The sequence below is a fragment of the Rhinolophus ferrumequinum genome, chromosome 6, assembly GCF_004115265.2.
Source record: "Rhinolophus ferrumequinum isolate MPI-CBG mRhiFer1 chromosome 6, mRhiFer1_v1.p, whole genome shotgun sequence".
NCBI classification, from domain to species: domain Eukaryota; kingdom Metazoa; phylum Chordata; class Mammalia; order Chiroptera; family Rhinolophidae; genus Rhinolophus; species Rhinolophus ferrumequinum.
Genome location: NC_046289.1, coordinates 80,029,169 through 80,049,432, shown reverse-complemented (window position 1 = coordinate 80,049,432; position 20,264 = coordinate 80,029,169). Strand labels below are relative to the sequence as shown.

The window sequence follows — 20,264 nt, the reverse complement described above, 5'->3', positions numbered from 1 at the left end:
AAGTGATCTGCAGATAGTTGCCACTTGTGCTGGGCTTAGAGATACTGGGAGAGGCTAAGCTGTGAACCAAGGCCAGCTGCTGCTAGTGCTGGGCTTGTGGCTGCTTAACAAGAGGTATGTGGCATGCCGAGGCCAGATGCTGCTTATTTGGAAACTCTGCAGCATGAACCAAGACGGGCTGTTTGTATGGAAAAGCCACTGGAAGTGGGTAGAGTCTCAGGGAATCACCGGGGCAGAGCGAACAGTGTTATCCAGGTTAATGGAGACTCAGGTATGGTGCCTGCCTAAGTCTGCATGGTGTGAGGGAGAGGGCTCAACACAGGAACAATGGCTTCTGCCTGCACTTCTGTCTGGGAGGAAGCTCTCACTCCAGAGCCAGACAATTCATTTCCTCCCCGTATGTCCCTGGCACCTTTAGAGCTGCTGCTCTAGCTCTGGAGCTCAGAGCTAGTGAGTCCGTCAGCGAGTAAGTTTGTGCATGAAGCCCTGTAAGAGGAGCACCTGGGACTCCAGCCTCCCTCCCTCTCACCTGGCAGAATCTCTGCTGGTTTTCACAGCCAGAAGTTATGGGGACTTCTCTTCCTGGCACTTTAACCCTGGGCTGGGGAGCCTGGTGTGGGGCTGTGATTCCTCACTCCTTGCGGGGGTGGGGTGGGCGTGGGGGGGAGGTCTGCTTCCAAGATACCTTCCTGATTTTTAACCTCCACACGTGGGTGACCAGCCTGTTCCGTGTCTCTGCCCCTCCTACCAGTTTTGATGTGACTTCCTCTGTATATACTTATAGGACTTTGTTCAACTAGATTTCAGGGAATCCCCAATGATTGTTCTGTAGTTTAGTTGTAATTTTGATGTGATCATGAGGCCAGCACAGCATTTACGTGCTCTGCCATTTTGACTGGAAGCCTCTCTGATGTTTTTATTCTGGAACAGTGCCTCAACTATTTTTTTTTATACCACTGACATTTTGTATGATTACAAGGCCCTGTAAGTACTTTTTAAAAAAAAGTTACCAAATTAATGTAAAAAAATTTATGAATTATTTTAAACTTTAGTAACAGCAAATTTTTTTAAAGTAACCTTTTTATTGAAGTATAACAGAGACGTGCACAAATTGCTTGTATAACTTGGAGAATTTTCACAAAATGAACACACTTGTATAACTGGTACCCAAAATAAGAAATAACTCCCAAAGTCTTCTTATTCTTTTCTAGTCATTAAAATACTATTCCCATTGATTAATTTTGCTTGCTTTTGAGCACTGTTAAACAAAAATCACGCAGTTATGTGTTCTTTACGTTCTGTCATCTTTTCATTTAACATTACAATAATGAAATTTATCTGCATTATGGCACATAGTTTATTTCAGTATAATAATGAATTATTTCAGATCCCCTTTGGTAATTTAGCCATATTTGGATATATTACGCATTTTAAGTTTTTCTGATTTCCTGGCTTTGTTGAATATTTGACCCTTATATTCCATCAGTGTTTTAGTTCTCACTGAGGACAAAAACGTCTTGAATATATATATGTGTGTGTGTGTATATATATATATATTTTTTTTTTTTTTAAATTTTTATTGGGGAATATTGGGGTACAGTATGTTTCTCCAGGGCCCATCAGCTCCAAGTCATTATCCTTCAATCTTGCTGTGGAGGGCGCAGCTCAGCTCCAAGTCCAGTCACTGTTTTCAAACTTAGTTGCAGGGGGCGCAGCCCACCATCCCATGTGGGAATTGAACCTGCAACCCTGTTGTTGAGAGCTCGCGCTCTAACTAGCTGAGTCATCCGGTTGCGGCAGCTTGTTATCTTCAATCTAGTTGTGGAGGGCGCAGCTCACTGGCCCATGTGGGAATCGAATCAGCGACGTTGGTGTTATGAACACTGTGCTCTAACCAACTGAGCCAACCGGCCGCCTCTTGAAGAATATTTTTAAAGTAGCTTGTATCGGCTCATTTCATACTTACCCAAGAGTCTCTGCACAGTGCTGTTGTTCTGACATGTGGATATTGTGTTTTTTTGGTGGGGGGTGGGGGCGGTTCTTGCTGGCTTACAAAGCGGTAATAGTGTTTTTCATTTAAATCAGCTGTCAAATCAATATAACTATTTCTCTTCTTTTAGCCCTGGTTTCCTGAGATTTGTGAGGGTTTTATGTGGCATGTCTTCAGATGAAAGGAAAGCATTCCTGCAGTTTACCACTGGTTGTTCAACTCTACCCCCAGGTGGACTGGCTAACCTGCATCCCAGGCTCACAGTTGTACGAAAGGTACAGACTCTAGCTAACGGAGATTCCAATTTAGTTATTTAAGGATTGAAAGAAATAAATATTTAAAGTTATGGTCTTCTGTTATTTTCACTCTTCCATCTGTAGGTTGATGCTACTGATGCGAGCTATCCATCAGTGAATACATGTGTGCATTATCTAAAATTGCCAGAATATTCTTCAGAGGAAATCATGAGAGAGCGCCTGCTAGCTGCTACAATGGAGAAAGGCTTTCATCTCAATTGAGCTTTGAAGTGCAATGGAATACATCAGAGACTTAAAAATACCAGTGAAGCCTCTTGTGTTTGTGTGCAGAAAAGTGTCTGATCCTCCATGCTGATGACACTTGCCTTTTTTTCCACCATTAAGGCTTTAAGAACATATGGAATAATTTCGTTAGCTGCTAATGACAAAACAAATCCTTTAACTACCCAGCCAGCAAGTATATAGCACAGAACACTGTATGTTGCTACAAGGGCTTATGCGACTGGAATAAGGTGGTCCTACCTGACTGTTCCAAAGAGCAGCTTCTCAGATCTTCAGTGTTCACTGGTAAATTTCTAACAGTGTATTTGTGTAAAGTTTATTGTTTCATACTTCATACACTACAGTTGCCATCATTGATCCCTGTTTTGCTGGCTTTTAAGCTATTTGGTCAAAAATTCTGCTTCCTTAAAACTTAGAGAGTTAATGAGCATCTCAAGCTTTTTCTTTTTTTTTCCTTTTTAATGATGCCTGCACTATCAGAGTATTCTAGTGTTCTCTCTTTGTTTGGCATATAATCATGCACAACCTTTTATTTCTTTGAGGTGGGAGTATATTTTTATTTCCTAAATGCCATACTATAAAGATCAAATTCTTAAGTGTGTTTGTGCAGCTCAAAAATAAAGATAATATTAAGGGGAAAAGAAAAAAACACTGGTCAAGACGCAAGGCACACTTAAAGCAAGTTTTACTTTTGGTTGTATTTTCTTTGTATATTATAAACATTTATTTAACTTGTTGCAGTTTGAAGTAAAAAATTTCCAAAATGTATGCTCAACAATAATCATTAAAATGTTTGCAGCGTACAAAACTGTGTCATGTGACTATTTCACTGCAACCACCAGACGGAAGAGCTTCACCAGATACTTTTCATTTTGAATTGTTAAGATTTAATTTTTTGAAATTACTACATGAAGAAATGTACTTTTCTATAGTCGGTACACTTACTGAAACTGGAAAACTAGAAGAAATATGTGTTCACATGCTGAATCGCGATCCAACTGTTGTGTTTTGTCTTAAACCATTCTCCAGCTAAAAATGGCCAAGTTATTTATGTTAACGTTTTAAACTCCAGGTCCGCTACTTACCATTTTATCTGCAGGGCTGTGTAAATTTAAGATCTAAGAATGATTTTTGAATGTGCTGTCGCAAAAAGAAACCACCAGGATACTGCTATTTTCTGGTTTTGAATGAAGAAGGAGCTCTATTTCCATTTTCCAAACTCCTCTGATTTATTGTATCTGTACATTTAGGTGAAAGAAGTGTTGCTAGGCTTGATTTAGCCAAATGGCTTTTTTAGGAGTGAAAACCGGTTTTTTGGAATTGCCCATTATTTACCTGTTTAAAAGGTACGTTCCCTTTCTACATTAGAAGAGATCTCCCACTACAATCATTTGAGTACTGTTTTTATTCTCTGCATGAGAATGTTGTGACTATGTAATCAGAGGCAGCAATTAAATAACCTATTGTTACCTTCACAGTTCTCTGTGAGAATAAAACTTAAAATAAAACATAATAGCAATATTTAAATGTATGACCTATGCTTTAATCCAAAAAATAGTGGTGGTGATTGTCTCAAGTCGTGGATGCATGGTTAAAACTTCATATCAGTATGAGAATTAAAATCCAGTATATGTGTAGTATTGCCATTATTTAAGTCTCTAAAATGTGTCAATAGCCAGCTTCTTCCAAGACTAGCCAAGCACAGGGGTCAGCAGTCTATGGCCTGCCGCTTGCTTTTGTATGGCCCACGAACTAAGCATGGTTTTAAATTTTTTATATGGTTGAAACAAAAAATTTTTATGATGTGAAAATTTTATGAAATTCAAATTTCAGTGTCCATAAATAAATAAAGTTTTATTAGAACACAGCCATGCTTATTCATTTATGTATTATCTATGGCTGTTTTTGCACTACAGTGGCACAAGTGAGTAGTTACAGCAGAGACCATATAGCCCACAAAGCCTAAAATATTTATTAACTGGCCCTTTACAGAAAAAGTTTGCTGAATCTTGACTACAGCAGGTAAAATTGATGAGTCTTACAAGATCAGATAACTTTGAAATGTCAGGAGTCTTCCTGCAGAAAGAAAAGCCCAAGAATAAGGTAAAGCTGACCAATCTGAGATATAAATTTCATGAGTGTGAGAATCACTTCAAGCTGGCAGTCACAGTTCAGCAATAAACCTGAAGTGAAGTGATGACACAGCCTGTAAGAACAGTCACATTACAGTTCACTTTGTATCTGTCAAGTGTTAGGGTCTCCACATATACTAGGTACTTGAGTATTTTTTCCTGTGTTGTCTACCTAGTATCTTTTTTTTAAATTGTTAATCTCTCAAGGTACTAAAATCTGTGCCAAGATGTTATTCAAGTGCTATTTTGGAGTGACCCAAAAATTAATTTTGTTCACTCCCTAGTTACTTCTGGTGTACCAGTTTCAGCAGGTACCTCAATATGCTAGTGATTAAGTGCCTACCAACTAGGACAGTGTTTCCCAACAAATATGTCTCAGAAAGACCTCCAAAGCACTTTGCTCTAGACTGGGCTTTCCCCAGACCGTGGCTACTAAAGCAAAGGCGGATCTATACACACCTACCACTACCGGTCTAGTAGGTCAGAAGTGTTTCCTCTGCCTTCCTGAATGAGTCCATTATTGACTGGTTGTCTGGGTCTTTGCAGGTGCAAACTTTGAAATATGTAAGTAGATTTTTAGAAACAGATAAAGAATTTAAAACAAAATCCTCCCTCCCTACACACACACAGGAAAAAAACCCAAATTGTACCGAATGCATTTTCAGTGCCCAGAGTGTCCATTTATGTCCTTGTGGAGGATAGAGTATTACGGATGAAAGAGCTCTCGGAATTCCGTTGGATGGCACAATATCTTAATGTATCAAGACTTTATTTCCTCCATTGCACCTGTCCTATCTTTACATGCCCATAAATATGCTTTTACTTAAGACAGTTCTGTATGTCCTGTTGACTGGGCAGCAAAAGCATATGTAAGAGTTTGGGTAGGGGGGTTAGAGCATTGTTCTGTAGCAACTTAGCAGTTTTCTTTGCTTTGAGACATTCCAGGAGAAGGGGTTGAAGGAGTAAGTTAGGGAGGAAAGATGGAGGATTCAATTCATAACACTGTGAACACAAATACCTTTTGCCTTCTACTTTTAACCTTTCAACTAAAGTAAATTTCATTTACAAAGTTTACTAGTAAGACAAACCCTTTATAATATGGCTTAAAGGATAGTTGTAAAGGCTCTCTTTTAATGTTTAACCATTTATTATTTGGTAGTAACAATCTCTATGGAAAGTTACTGATGGCGTTGTAATTGCCAAGTGCCCATAAAATGGATATCACACTTTTACAAACTAGCAAATAAAATTTAATTCTGCAGTTTTCATTAGGTACATAATACAGTAAGTAAAATTTTAACTTTTGAAGGAAAAATAAAGCATTCAGACCAAGTGCTATGTATGTTTAAATCAATTTTAACCTTTTGGCTGATAAAGATCTGCCACACTTTCTTCCCAGCTCATGCTGCTATTCCTCAACTTCATTTGCAGAAGGAAGCAGAGACCAAAATTTTTTTTTTAACTTTTTTGTATATTTTAAGTGTGTTTTCCAGGACCCATCAGCTCCAAGTCAAGCAATTGTTTCAATCTAGTTGTGGAGGGCGCAGCTCATAGTGACCCATGTGGGGATCGAACCAGCAACCTTATTGTTAAGAGCACCACACTCTAAACAACTGAGCTAACCGGCCGCCCCCAAAAATTTTAAGAAAATCAAAACAAGTGGGGAAAAAAATGCTTATGGTTAAAAAATAAAACTTGTCTTTCTCAGAGATTTTTCTTTGTAGATCATTTTATAAAATACAGTTTTGTTTTCCATTTAGATGTGAAAAACACCTGTTTAAAATGTCTTTGGGAGAATACCCCATTTTGCAATGTGTGCTCTTCCAGATTCTTTTGGGCTGTAGATGTTGAGAGGTATATTACCATGTTCTCATTTCCTATGTCGATGTTGCTTGGCAGAGCCACTTTTCAGCTTTCTGACATCTTATCAAGAATCAGCAGAGGGGCGAGAATTCTTGCCCGATTCGTTTCCACAATGCAGCCATTTAACACCATCTCATCCAAAATGATGTGTACTTTATCCAAATTAAACATTATCTGGGGTGATATTAAGGAAATTAGTTTTACAGTAAACATTCAATAAGTAATAACTTACGACTCAGCCTGGAATTCTAGTGTCAATCAGTCTAAGCACAAAGGCTTCTTTTTTTTTTTAACAGAATTCCTGAAATTAGATTTAAAATTAGTGTCCATGTTATAAATTACCTTCCTGTACACATACACTCCTAGTTTCACCTTGGTTAAGCTAACTAGACAATAGGCATAGAATGGAATAGCTACAACTTTTAGCCAGAGGGCGAGGGAATCCAGTAAGAGCTGGAGGACATAGCAAGGGATGTTGGACAAGAGCATGACCTGGCCTAGAGAACAACGTTTTCCCAGACAATAAGAACAACAGCAATAGCCAACAAGATTTACTGAATACGCATTCTGTTCCAGGCATTGTGTTGAGTGTTTTTAATATGTTATTTCAGACTTCGCTACAACTCCATGATGTACATATTACATATTATCCTCATTCTGCACAGGAGCAAACAGACTCAAAGCCATTGTCCAAGGCCACACGGCTAGTAATTGCCAGAGCTGGAATTTCAGCCTAAATTTTGCCCTTGATTGCTCTGCTTTCAGGTTTCTCAGGAGGGGCCTGAGGCTACTGCGTACACACTGTCCCTCAACCTTCAAACTTCCACCCAAAAACAAATACCTTTACAACTTTGCATCTTAAGCTATCTTCTATGTCTGACAGGCTGAATTAAAAATCACCGTGAGGAGAAATGAATGAAGAAGGCAAGGCAATGTTGACTTAATTCCTAAGTAGATAACAATTCTGAATTTTAAGAGAGTACCTCTTATAAATGGACAGTCCTAAAAATACTCATTGGAGAATTATGGGGCCACTAGCTTACTAAGGTTCTTACTGGAAAGTTAGTATAAGGCATGGGGGAAGAAAACACTGTGAGACTATGATGTCTAACTAATTAGAAACAGCCAAATTCTTACCTCAGCAGCCCCTTCATTCGAGCACCTAAATTTTCTTTTGTGAAAGGAGAAGGGGGAACTAGAATGTGATGATGACAATGGTTAAATGTTTATGAATTCTAAGTTTCCATCTCTATTTAAAGAGCATAATCCTGGTCTTAAAAAAAAAAAAAACCCAGCTCACAGATTATTTCAAATAGACAAACTTAATTCAACACATGAGTGATGAAATGCACTAGGGCAGTTCATAATTAGTGAATCTTTGTAAAGTGAATCATTGCCACCTGTCCCCCTCCCCCCCAGTAATTCCAGACGTTCAAGTCTGTATTGTATTTGTTTAGTGAAGTACATCTATAGAGAATGAGGCGACCCTATGAATGACAACTTAAGTTTCTCTTAGGCTCTGCGGTAATATCTCATTAAGTTCTGTGCAAATAGTCCTCCAGCAGAATAAACTTTTTCAGGAGCCCAGGGGAACTGTCCTTAAGTGACCCAGAAAAAGAAAAAAAAAAAAAGCTTTACTCAGATACACCTATTAATAATATCTTCCAATTATATAGATGACTGCTTTGTCCATGGCCAAACTGGGACTGGAATGTTAAGCCCTTGACTCAATCCTGTTCCCCAGACCCAGAAGCCAGAACTCATTAGACGCCAAGACAAAGCAGGAATGACAGCCAGGTGCAAAGACAGGCTGAGTTGGGAGCATAGGTGGCTGCAGGAGACATGGCCTGTAGGTCCCCCTGTTGTATTCACGAAGGGCAAGGGAAGCCTTAGAGCCTTGGAGAATATCAACTCATCCCTGATGATTTTCTCTGAGATAGAAGATCTAATTAGCATCTATTCTAATTGCATTAGTTCAGGGATCAAACTGCTCCATCTTTGGCAAGTAGATGATCAGCAATTCAGATGTCCCCTTGAGCAGCTGGCCAGTTGCTTTGAAATTCAGATTAGAATTTACTGCTGAATCATATCAACCACTGACACCCTCACGTTGCAAGGACAAGGCTCCTCAGCTAGTCTGTTTCCCAACATCCTGGAAACACGAGCTGCTCAGTGAGGTCATTCTGTACCGTGGGCATGTGATGCCTGTCTATCCGAGCATCTGGCTCAAACCCCTAACAATCATGCAGCTTTCTGGCACTATGTAGGGAAACCACAGACCAAATGCAATGTGAGGCAAAAGCCAGAAAGCTGATTTCCCCCTGGAATCATGTGACTCTTTTAAAATAAGAATCCAGCTGTTGTTCACATCTTGATTTGGTTTATGAGCAACTTGTGCACACTCGTGAAGCCAAGAGTAATGGCATCTGGGCTACGTGCCAGGTGAGCAGGAACCAAAAAAATACCCTATATGCCAAGCCCCATGCAATAAACATAGGCACACACACTTCAGCTCTGACATTTGGAATAGGACGAAGCAAGAAAGGCCCAGGCTGTTGGCCTTTTAATGTGGTGAGCTGATAATGACTATTTCAAGAAGCCCCTACCTTCGGGCTATCCTGAACTGGTCGGATTTAAAGATCCTTTAGGCAACCGTTTCCCCTCACGGGCAACCTAAGGTTGGAGCTGACATGAACTAGAAACAGCCTCCCAAAGAGCATATTCGTAAGGCCCCACTTTCCCCCAATGCTGAAACCTAAGAGCCTTTGAATTTCTATGGTATGTAGATCGGAATTGAACATATTGCGGCCCCATTGATACCAGTGCCACTTGAAATGACTGTTTTAATGGAAGTGATTGAACTGTTTCTGGTTTCTGCGTTGGAATTTTGATCTCTGGATCACAAAACACTTTTTCACACAGTATTTTAACACCACTGTAGTGGCCTCGTTATCCTTGAATAAGAGAAAACCAAGCAGCATACATTTCAGATGAGGAGCTCAGAAGCAATTCCAAGGCAGAGAAAGCCCAGCCTAGAAACTGGAGTTTCTAACTCTAGATTTTGGTCTCAGATCCTCTGTCTTGATTTCTTTCTTTCTTTTTAAGTTCCTAGCTAAGGCAAAGTTCTTTCATATACTAGGGTGGGGAAAACTTGCTCTCATTATTTATACTTTAATTCAATTTCCCAAGAAACTAGGTACTCTGCAAAGTTCACATTTCCCACAGAACATTAACCACTACTGCATGGAAGACTATCATGAAGGTTCTGCATATACTCTCCCTGGAGTGTAGTCTGTTCAGTTTCAGGCTAAGTATCATCTCTTGTTAATTTTAAGCCACTAAAAAGGAATGTATTTTTTTCTTCAAGTAGGTTTTCCTTAAAGACCTATTCGTATTCTGAGAACAAGACATCCAGGTGTAATTACTTTTAAAGTTTATAGACATGTAAAGTTACACAAATAACGAACATCAGCTCTGGGTCAAATAAACCCATCATTTCTCTTGTGGTTTTCTTAACTGCTGTCACTATTTCTGAGGAAAACAGAGCCCAGAAGCATGGACCAAAAGGAGTGGGGGTACAGCAGAGGGAGTTGGTGGGGGGAATAGTAGCCCGTGGATATGGCATCTAAAGGACTCTCCAGAGAACACATTTAAAGGAAATAGAGAGCTGGCTAAGGCTAGTGAGAGCCAAAAAAAAAAAAAAAAAAAGCCCGGAAGCCAGAAGTGTTTAATCGGGAACATTCGCATCCCTTTCCCAGCTGAATGGCTGACTCCCTCGGGGCCTGTTCATAATTCTGAGACTCATCAGTCCTGACAGCACTGACCAGAATTCGGCTGGAGAGGGCCCTGACCTCTTGTCCCTCAGGGCCCGCCCTTTCCAAACACTCCACTAGCTGCACATTCCCTCCAACCCATGGGCCAGCTCTCACCCCTTCGAGCCCTGCTTCCATTTGCATATTTTCAAAAGGAAAAAAAAAAGATGTTTAGCAATCTCTGAATGTGGACTCCACTTTTGGAGAGTATGCTCTTATCAAGACATTCAGATGCCCTCCTCAGGATTTCTCCCTCATTTCTGACTCCTCCAACCAAAGACTAGCGTCTCTCTAAAACTTCTTCCCTAATTCAGGACAAAGTTGTCAAGCTTTGACAACACCAAGATAGCATGGTGACAGGCACTTTCTTAATGTTTCGTTAGAGACTAAATGGCCACAATCTACGTCAGATGACTACGAATTTTTTTAAAAATGTGTCAATTTTAATCTTGTATCTAATGTATAGCCCTAGAATCAGGTCTTTGGAACCCAGAAACCAGCGCTGCCCAAAAGCAGCTCTTTGGATTGGGACACGCCACAGAACCTCTGGGCCGCAGCTTGTTAATACGGAAAGTGAGGTTTTAACTTTCTGGATTGTGTAGTTTTCTCCCAACTCCAAAATGCTCAAATCCTATGACTCTGAAAGTGACCTTCAGGGAGAACGGAGCTCGTTAACTCCTTTCTGATCTTATCAAGCCATTCCTGATGTAGTCACATACTCCATCAGACCTCAGAAGAAATCTTTTTGTAATACAGACTTAATTCTTTACTGAGACACCACTGAGGAAATTTCAGTGCATTTAGAAGCCGCCACTTTGGAGTAAAATGGCTTCCCTGGGAAATTTCTTTGTCCTTGCCAGTATTCCCATAGCCCCTAGTTGAACAAGTACTTTTGGGATGTCTCATTAAGTCCAGGCTGAAATGATCTCTGACTTGGAGAAGCCCTATTCTGGTTTCTGGACCTCTAAAGATGTTTGGGATTTCAGGACGGTAAAGAAGAAACGTGAAGCCCCACAGTGGGCAGTGATCACAGCCTGATGCAAATCTTGGTGGTAGTGATTCCTGTTGCCTGGCGTCTGCATTCCTCCAGGAAGCACGTGGTAGAAAACTAGCTGAGTCATAGAGTGCAGACAGGATGGAGACCCTTCCTACTCCCCCGCCCTCCACTGCAAAAGAGAGGGCATGACTCAGGGCACTTTCCCATTACCCATGCGAGCTTTAGGGTGCTAGATTTCATGGCTCAGGATTTGGGCTTTCAGGACTTGTAAAATCAAAACATGAATGTTCTAAAGATTTTTTTTAAAGATATTTTTGAATCAAGAAAACCTGGATTCCAGGCATACCCTGTATATGTGGCAGAGAGAGCACAGAGATCTAAATAGGGACCTAGCCTGCTCCCTGCTTCCCGTCCCATGCATGTATGTGGGATACCACAGTTACCAGCCCAGCCTCTATCATTCCTGGCCCCCGTCCTAGGGTGGGAGTGGGGGAGAGGGCTGCACAGGCCCTTGCTGCAGGCTCTGGGGTTTCTGGCACTCAGTAAATTCTGGGGACCCAGCTTGCCGGAGAACGGTCAAGAAGTGCATGGGGGCCCTATAGGCTCTGAGTAAGCATCCTAACCCCACCTTCAGGAGAGGGGTGCTGCTGAGGGAGAGTTAGAGGGGTGCTCTCTAAAGCGTAGGACCCAGGAAAGGACCCTGGCTGTCCATATCCAAGGCAGTACTGCTGCATTCCATTCTAGCCCAAATAAACCAAATCTTAAAGCCTCTTTAAAGGCACCAAATGCCAAAAGGCTGTGAAAGTTTTCTGTACCTACACATGCACAGTAAGTGTACACTGAATGGAAGAAGAGCTGGACCTGTCCCGGCCAGTACTGCTCCTCGGTGCCAGGCCCTGAATACTCAGCCTAAGGCAGTGGAGGCAGCTCCTTTGAATTATGAATTGTCTGAAGAATTCAGCAAACCTGGGGCTCCAGAGCTGAGCACATTTTGGGAAGCTCATGAGTTGGTTCCCAAAAGCTATCTAAATTCATGGATTAGAAGTCGTAAGTAGTCTCCTAAAAGCAGGTGATGGAGCAAGCTTTCCTTCCAGAGGCAGGGCCCCACGACGCCTCGGGCGACACCGCAGCCCGGCGGGTGAGGTGGAATGTGAAGAGTGTACAGGAGTTTATTCATGGCACGTGAATGATTTAGGTCACTGACGTGCTTGGTCCCAAGGGTGCCGTCTGCCCCGCCTGACACGACTGCATTAGAGAGTTTCTACTTAGTAGAAGGGTTTTCAACAAGCCAGAATTTCTGTCCTGATTTCTGTGCTTAGGTCGTTTCTTTTTAAAATCCCATCTGTCTTGTTATGTGATGTTAGTGTTACTAGAAGTAGAACGAGCCCATCCTGGGGAGAAATGTAAATGGTACATTTTATTTCTCAAAGTCTAACTGTGCAGACTCTGGAAAACCGCCTCCTTCTTAAAAGGCTTCAGAGTGGTAAAGCTTCTGAAGAAAAAGACTGCAAGTAAAGGGCTTTTTGGGGGTTCCATGAGGTTTTCATTTCTATCCTGTTGCTGTACCAAAATTGAGCCTTTATTAAATCGTGTCTATTTCATGTGGGCCAACAAGGAAGGCTTTCTTAAGCCTGAGCAAACACAAAGATGACGACGTGTTCTGAGCGTTGGGAGAAGCAGCGCCAGGTCGCAATGCGATCACTCGTCTGCCTTTATCCCTTCAAGGCCTAAGGAAGCTTTCCTGGCCAAGCGGATCTCCACAACATTAGCCGCTCCAGCAGGTTCCTGGTGACATGCTACCAGAGTGGTGACACACATCATTTGTGGCCCTGCACGGAGAGAGCAGGACACAGGATGCACCTCGAAAAGGCTGCGTTGTCTTATTGTTCTCCGACTGGTATGTAGAGGTACTTACTGCCTGCACATATGATAGGTCAAAAGAACTATGCATGAGGCAGAGCAGAGTCCTGGGATTTTCATTTAATTTTACTTCAGACAGCTAAGAGTAGAAACCCTTTAAGAATGTCAGTAGAAGAGAGATGCCCCAGGCCCTGCCTGCCCTGTAACTTGCTCCACTTTTAGACCACTGGAGATCCACAGGTAATTATGCCTGGAGCAAAGACATACGCTCAAGGTGTGGAGAGACTCAGTTCCCTTCTCTAAATGATGCAAAGTTCCTAATCTGTCAGATGGATATGCCTAAGTAATTCGTAAGGAAAGGAAATATATAAGTTGGTCAGAGAGGAAGAGAAGGCAAAAATGAAACTAAGTAAAATGAGGGGAAAAGACATAAATTGTGTGCCTTGGTATGCAAATTAAATTCAAACAAGAATGCTGGAGCTCGTTACTTGGACCTATGCCACACACCATAGGGATGCAAAGACAAATCCATCTCTACTTGTAATAAACACCTAGTCAATATATAAGACACAGCAACACAACTAGTCCAACTATAATACATACCCTGTTGTATCTGATTGACTTTAATTCTCTGAAAATCTAAACTTGTAAGACTCTCCCTTCCTTCTAGGTGTAAGGTAACTCAGCTCAGTTACCTAGAATCATAGCAACATCAAATATTAAGACCAAGAGGCTTTTAAAGCTCCTCTAGCCTAATTCTATCATTTTGAGAAGAGGGGTTGTGTGTCTTGTCCAACAAACACAGCTGGTTGATGGCAGGACCGAAAGTGGAACTTGGGTTTCTGTACGCCCGGGGAAGTGTCCCTTAGCTTTTGCTATCTTCCCGATTAATTTTTAAATCAAAAGGCAATCTCTTCCCCCTGTACAAGGAAGAAGAGATTTATTTTGAACTGCTTGAGAAGTCTTAGTTGAAATGGAATGTTACATATTGATCTTGGCTCTCCTAGGTCAAAGGGATTACAGATTTAGGTCACTGACCACTAGAGGGCACTAAGATTTTCCCAGTTAATTTAAAGAGGCTTCCAAATGAAGTTTATCAACATGATGACATTTTCTATCAGCAGTAAAAGGTAAATGGCCATTTCCTCAGAATATACTGGCTCTGGGAATAGGTGTCTAAATGTATGTATATATACACATACATAAACATATTATAAATAATAAATACTTGTTATAGTAACATTACTATTTTAGATTCAACTTTGAATATTTTCTCAAAGGACTTCTACTTATTGCTTTCAAGTGGTAAGCAGATTTTGTAAGTAAAAATTAACTGAAAAGTCAACTTGTCTCCAGAGTGTCCGCACAAAACCCAGTGGGCCGCTGCCAAAATCTGCAGGCCTGCGATATTCTAAGCTAATCTTGCTTGTTGTTGGGGCCCTTGCATACTTTGATTTAAAAGGGAGAAGAAAAAGAAAGCATGCTCTGCTGTAAAAGGAAATGAACACAAGCCAGGCAATTTTTTTAACCCTCTAGTTTATTATCCCTGAAAGCCTTAGTCTGACCACATGAGGAATTTCTGGAGATTTATACCTGGAGCCATGAAAATCCATTCTGTCTATGAGGACCAAGCCCTTTCTCGCTGTGCTATTTAAATTCTGAAAAGGTCTATTCTGTATGCTTAAAAGAAGTTAAATGAATATATAACTGCTACCATAGCATTGCCCTGTCTGAAAAATACAAACTGCTTACTAAGAATTGTTTTTGTGAAAAAGGGTGTTTCTGTACCTCTGGCTGTCATGTCAGAGTTGCTGATGATTCATTAGCATTCTAGATTCTACAGAATCGTTTTCCTGCCCCCTGGCACTTACCTGATCAGGTAAAAAAGCCTATGCTTTGCCAAGGGCTGTGGAAACCTTGGCTCACGACAGTGGAAAAGGATACATCTAATTCACTCTGGAAAAGAGAAGAGAGTGCAAGGATGAGAATGAGACACTGGGACACAATGCTCTTAACTAGCAGAGTTAGCGGCTGCTCTGGCTGCAAGCCTGGAAGCAGCTGGGAGAGGCTGCACACAGAAGCGTACCCGCGGGAAGGCCCTGAGTTGGAGGTTGTGATTTAAAAAAAAATAGGCTGCCGTTGAGAGGAATGTTACAGGCCTGAACACTTCATCTTTTAGAATGCAGAAGGAATACACGAACTCAGCCTCTACAGATAATAGGTAATTCGGTCTGTGTATCAAAAACCTTAATAATGTGTATGCCCTTGGAATCCACCCATTTTACCCCTAGAAGTTTATCCTACACAAATAATTAAATAATGGCACAACAGTGTGTAAATAGGATGTCCGGGGAATGTTTACAGTAACAAATTACTGAAAACAAGGGGGACCAGTTAAATTATAGCAGATCCACCAATGGTGATGTAGATAAGTACTGACATATTGTTGACTAAAAAAGCACGTTATAAATTGGTATATACAGTATTATCCCATGTAGATAGAGAGATAGCTATAGATACAGTTACGTACACAGATACATACAGCCTACAAGGAAATGTACCTAACACTATGTATCGTAAGTGATAGGCCTACTGATGACCTCCCTTTTCCTTGTGCTTATATGTATTTTTCATTTTTTTCAATGAACATAGATATTTATGTCACGAAAAAGTCACAGAGGGAGAAGACATAAACAGTTAAATTCATACTCGAAGGGACTTCAGGTATGTCACACGCAGCACCAACAACCCTGATCCCACTTCCCCATCGTGACAGCCCTGGTCTCTTGCAAAACTGCCTCCAGTAAGGCTGGGTTGGCTTTTTGTTTTGAAACGTGATGCTGAGATGCTTCTTTCAGCTGCATGAGACTGAAATTTCAAATTTAAGATTTGGAAACTCTAAAATTAAAAATAGTCCCAGAAAGAATGTTTAAAACTCAGAAACCTTAAAATAGATGTTAGATGACAAGGCATTCTCCGGGAGTGGGACAGTTTCTATTTTCTTTCCCATGGCACTCTTTTCCCTCCTCTTTTCCTTTTGCTACTACTGTCATCCTAAATCAGGTCTTCCAGGTCCTGTATACTCACCAGGTTTAAATTAAATTCTGATCTTTACTTCCGTGGTTTATGTGGTCACTGACTCTCCCTAGAATTACAGCTAGAATTCAGCAACATGCTATTTATGCTCAGTTACCGAATATAATAATAATAATTTAGGAAACCTTAGCAATAATAGTGCTTGTACCCACTCTTTATTCTCCCAGGTTTAAAACATTGCTATTTTGGGAAATTATATTCTTCTTGATAGGTGTTCCCTGAAAGTGGCTTGTCGTGGCCAGCTCTAAATCACAGACCCTGTCTTGTAACCAATCTGCCTGAAGAGAGTGGTTGTCCGGAGATAAGCAGGAACTACAGTTATGCTGTCCAATATGGTGGCCACCAGTCTCATGGGGAGATTCAAATTAATTAAGATGATATAAAATAAAAATTCCAATTTGTCATTCACACTAATCACATTTCAAGTGTTCAAGAGCCACACGTGGCTCGTGCCTGTCGCACAGGACGACACAGCTACAGGACATTTCTATGACTGCAGCAGTCCTTTTGCAGAGCGCTGCTCTACGGTGCTCTCTCCAAGCAATCCAAAGCAATACAGACATAGATTTTAAAGCCAGTCTCCAGAATGGCCCGACCTCTTGCCCTCTTCCAGTTTGGGCGGCACCCATCCCTACCTAGCCGGAGGCACTGCCAAGTGACAGGCCACTAGGCAGCTCCCAGCTCCAACGTCTGAATCAGGGTATGGCAGACAGGAAGAAGCCTCATGCATTAAGACAGTGCTTCTTAAACTTCAGCATGGATCAGAACCACCTGGAAAGCTTGTTAGAACACAGATTGCTGGGCCTCAACCCAGAGTTTCTGATGCAAGAGATTGGGATGGGCCCAGAAGTTTTATTTCTAATGGGTTCCCAGGTGATGCGTATTGCTGCTGCTCCAGAAACTACACACTGAGAACCTCTGCACTATGGCAGCGAAAACAGGCCAGCTGTCCCATGAAGGAGTTTGCCCAACTTTACCCCTGGCATTAGGAATCAGACTGAAGACAGAACTTCTTCGTGAGTTTTGCCGACAGCAGGCTTCAGGGCATTCAATATTACTAACTATGGAGAGTAGATTCCACTCACTGCCTCAGGAAGAAGCAGCTTGGAAACAGTTCCTTCCTAATTATTTTATTTAAAAGCAAAATGAAATAAACAAAACAACTCTGAAAAGTCAGTTTGTGCCAATACTACTTCTCAAGAATGACTAACCAAGGCTCAGGAAGGCTTATGGTAGCAGAGTACAACATCTTCACTGATTCTTTTGTAAAAGACGACTGGATTTCAAACTAACTACAAAGCTAAAGTCATCAAGATAGTGTGGTACGCAGAAGGCTAGACATGCAGATCACTGGGTCAGAACTGAAAGTCCAGAAATTAACACTTACAATTACAGTCAATTGAGTTTTGACAAGGGTGCCAAGACTATTCAGTGGGGGGAAAGAATAGTCTTTTCAACAAATGGTGTTGGGACAATTGGACATCCACACATAAAAGAATAAAGTGAGCGCCCTACTTCACACCAAGTATGAAATTAATTACTCAGAATGGATCAAAGACCCATGTAGGAGCTAAAATAATAAAACTCTAAGAAGAAAAGATACGAGTAAATCTTCATGACCTTAGGTTAGATAAAGCCTTTTTAGACATGACACCAAAAACATAAGCAACAACAACAACAAAGAATTAAACTTCATCAAAATAAAATATTATGCTTCAAAGGACACCACCAAGAAAGTGAAAAGAAAACCACTAAATGGGAGAAAGTACTTCTAAATCATATCTTGATGAGAGATTTGTATCTAGAATATATAAAGAACTCTTAAAACACAATGAAAAGACAATACAATTGAAAAACAGGCAAAGGATTTGAATAGACATTTCTCCAAAGATATACAGATGGCACATAAACACATGAAAGAAGAGATGCTCAGCATTGTTATCCATTAGTGAAACGCAAATCAAACAAAACTCAGATGATTGGCCTCTGTACCACTTCATACCCACTAGGCTGCCATAATTAAAAAAAGACCGATAATAACAAGTTTTGATGAGGATGTGGAGAAATTAGAACTTTCATTACAGGACTGATTGGTATTTAAATCATGCAGCCATTTTGGAAAAGTTTGTCAGTTCATCAAAATGTTAAACATGGAGTTACCATATCACCCAGCAATTCCACTCCTAGGTATATAACCAAAAGAACTGAAAAGAGGTTCCACACAAAAATGTATACATGAATGTTCACAGCAGCATTATTCATAATAGCCCAAAAATATAAATCACCCATCAAGTGGTATATCCATGAAATACTATTTAGCAATAAAAAGGAAAGAAGTACTGATACATGCTACAACACTGATGAATCTTGAAAACATTATACTAAGTAAAAAAAGCCAGTCACAAAAGACCACACATTGTACAATTCTATTGCTATAAAACATCTAGAACAGGGAAACCTGTAGATTAGTTATTACCTTGGGCCTGGAGAGGTAAAGGGGGATAATTGGGAGGGAAATGCTGATGGGTACGGTGTTTCTTTTTGGGGTGATGAAATATTCTAATATTGATTATGGTAATGTTTGGACAACTCTGTGTGCATATTAAAAACTGTATACTTTAAATGGGTGAATTGTATGGTACGTAAATTATTTTAGTACAGCTTAAAAAAAAATGGACTGTTGGAAAGAAACTCATGTATTCCTTAAGGGAAAGTTGGTTTTGACCCTCAAAGCAAGGGTCTGGATAGAAATGATTCATTTTTTTTTTGTTTTTAAGGAGGGTGCAGCTCCCAGTGGCCCATGTGGGGATCAAACTGGCAACCTTGCTGTTATTAGCACCACACTCTAACCAACTGAGCTAACCAGTCACCCAGATTCTTAAATTAAAAAGGTTCCTGGTATTAGGAAGGCAAACAGAAGAAGAGAGAGCAAATGACATAGCTAATTCTCTTGAGAGAAAGAGGTAAGAGATTCTTAGTCTTGCAGAACTAGTTTCTTTATAAAGATCTAAGGCACATATATGTTTGTAACACATCGGATGAGCCAGAAGGAAAGGTAAGGGAAATCTGGTATTATCTGACTTTAAAATTTTACATAATTAAAGCTCTATATTAACACATGTGCTTGATATAGACCCATTTCTGGGGAAGTGGCCTGCGGAAGAAAACCATTTTTTTAGTCATTAGACTTACCACTCGGCTGAAGTACTCATCTAAAACTTCTACAAAGTTATGGATGAATTCATAAATCGCCATTTCATTCTGAAATAAAAAAGGAAGGGTGCCATTGGTTTTAGCATGGCCTATGTGTAAATCAGACTTGGAGCTGCCCAGTCAGCGACCAGGTTTTAGAGTGTGTGGGTTAGTCTACAGATGATGTGAACAAAGTAGCTTCCCACAGACAAACATTGAGAACAGTTCTAGGACTCACTCGTTTAAAAGAAGCTGGTCAATAGGAGAAATATAGAAAATCTTAACCTCTAAGATTTTTTTTAGAACTAGGTGAATCCAGCTGGACGGAAACTGGACTGAGTCTGGTGTTTAGAGTTCTGAGCTCCACCCTGTGACTTCATCACCAAGTGGCTGAAGCAATTTTGCAGGTTCTTTATGCCATCACATTTCCATCTGGGAAGATGGGGAAACTACCTCAACGTGTGGTTCACCAATAAAAAAAAAATCAACTGAGATTTCAAAGTATTTTAGACCTTAAACACCCTTTCAGAGATCCCGTGGCCACAGGTGCTGTTGACTGGGAACTGACATTTCTGAGAAGGTGAACTAAAAATCTGAGGACACATAAGCACAACACAGTCAATGTAGAGTTCGTTCTGGCTTTAGATATGTCAGCCTATGTATAATGCAACAATTGATTGGCCTCTCCCCTGCCTACCCTGCCCCACTGTGCCATACAGAACAAGGGCAGGAAACTAATATTGCTTAGGGTCAAGAAAGGTATTCTGTGGTTTTGTGCTTCTC

At 40.7% G+C, this 20,264-nt stretch overlaps 2 protein-coding genes across 8 annotated transcripts in view; one reads left to right on the top strand and one right to left on the bottom strand.

The window, feature by feature from the left end:
* Positions 1–4,131, top strand: part of HECTD1 (HECT domain E3 ubiquitin protein ligase 1) — an 86,214-nt gene extending 82,083 nt beyond the window's left edge. For all 4 annotated transcript variants that reach the window (XM_033109681.1, XM_033109679.1, XM_033109678.1 and 1 more), the window contains 2 exons: positions 2,121–2,265; positions 2,371–4,131. In XM_033109681.1, the coding sequence (XP_032965572.1) occupies positions 2,121–2,265; positions 2,371–2,508 (283 nt within the window). In that variant the 3' untranslated portion in view covers positions 2,509–4,131. The remainder of the gene's footprint in view (positions 1–2,120; positions 2,266–2,370) is intronic.
* A 2,164-nt stretch (positions 4,132–6,295) lies between these two features.
* AP4S1 (adaptor related protein complex 4 subunit sigma 1) overlaps positions 6,296–20,264 on the bottom strand; it is a 36,970-nt gene continuing 23,001 nt past the window's right edge. Inside the window, exons 4-6 of one of the 4 annotated variants that reach the window (XM_033107389.1) lie at positions 19,482–19,550; positions 15,138–15,149; positions 6,296–6,698 (exon numbers count right to left, since the gene is read on the bottom strand). In XM_033107389.1, coding sequence (XP_032963280.1) covers positions 6,570–6,698; positions 15,138–15,149; positions 19,482–19,550 — 210 coding nt within the window. In that variant the 3' untranslated portion in view covers positions 6,296–6,569. Of the gene's footprint in view, positions 6,699–15,064; positions 15,150–19,481; positions 19,551–20,264 lie in introns of all 4 variants that reach the window. The other 3 variants (XM_033107390.1, XM_033107388.1, XM_033107391.1) reach the window with 3 other exon arrangements.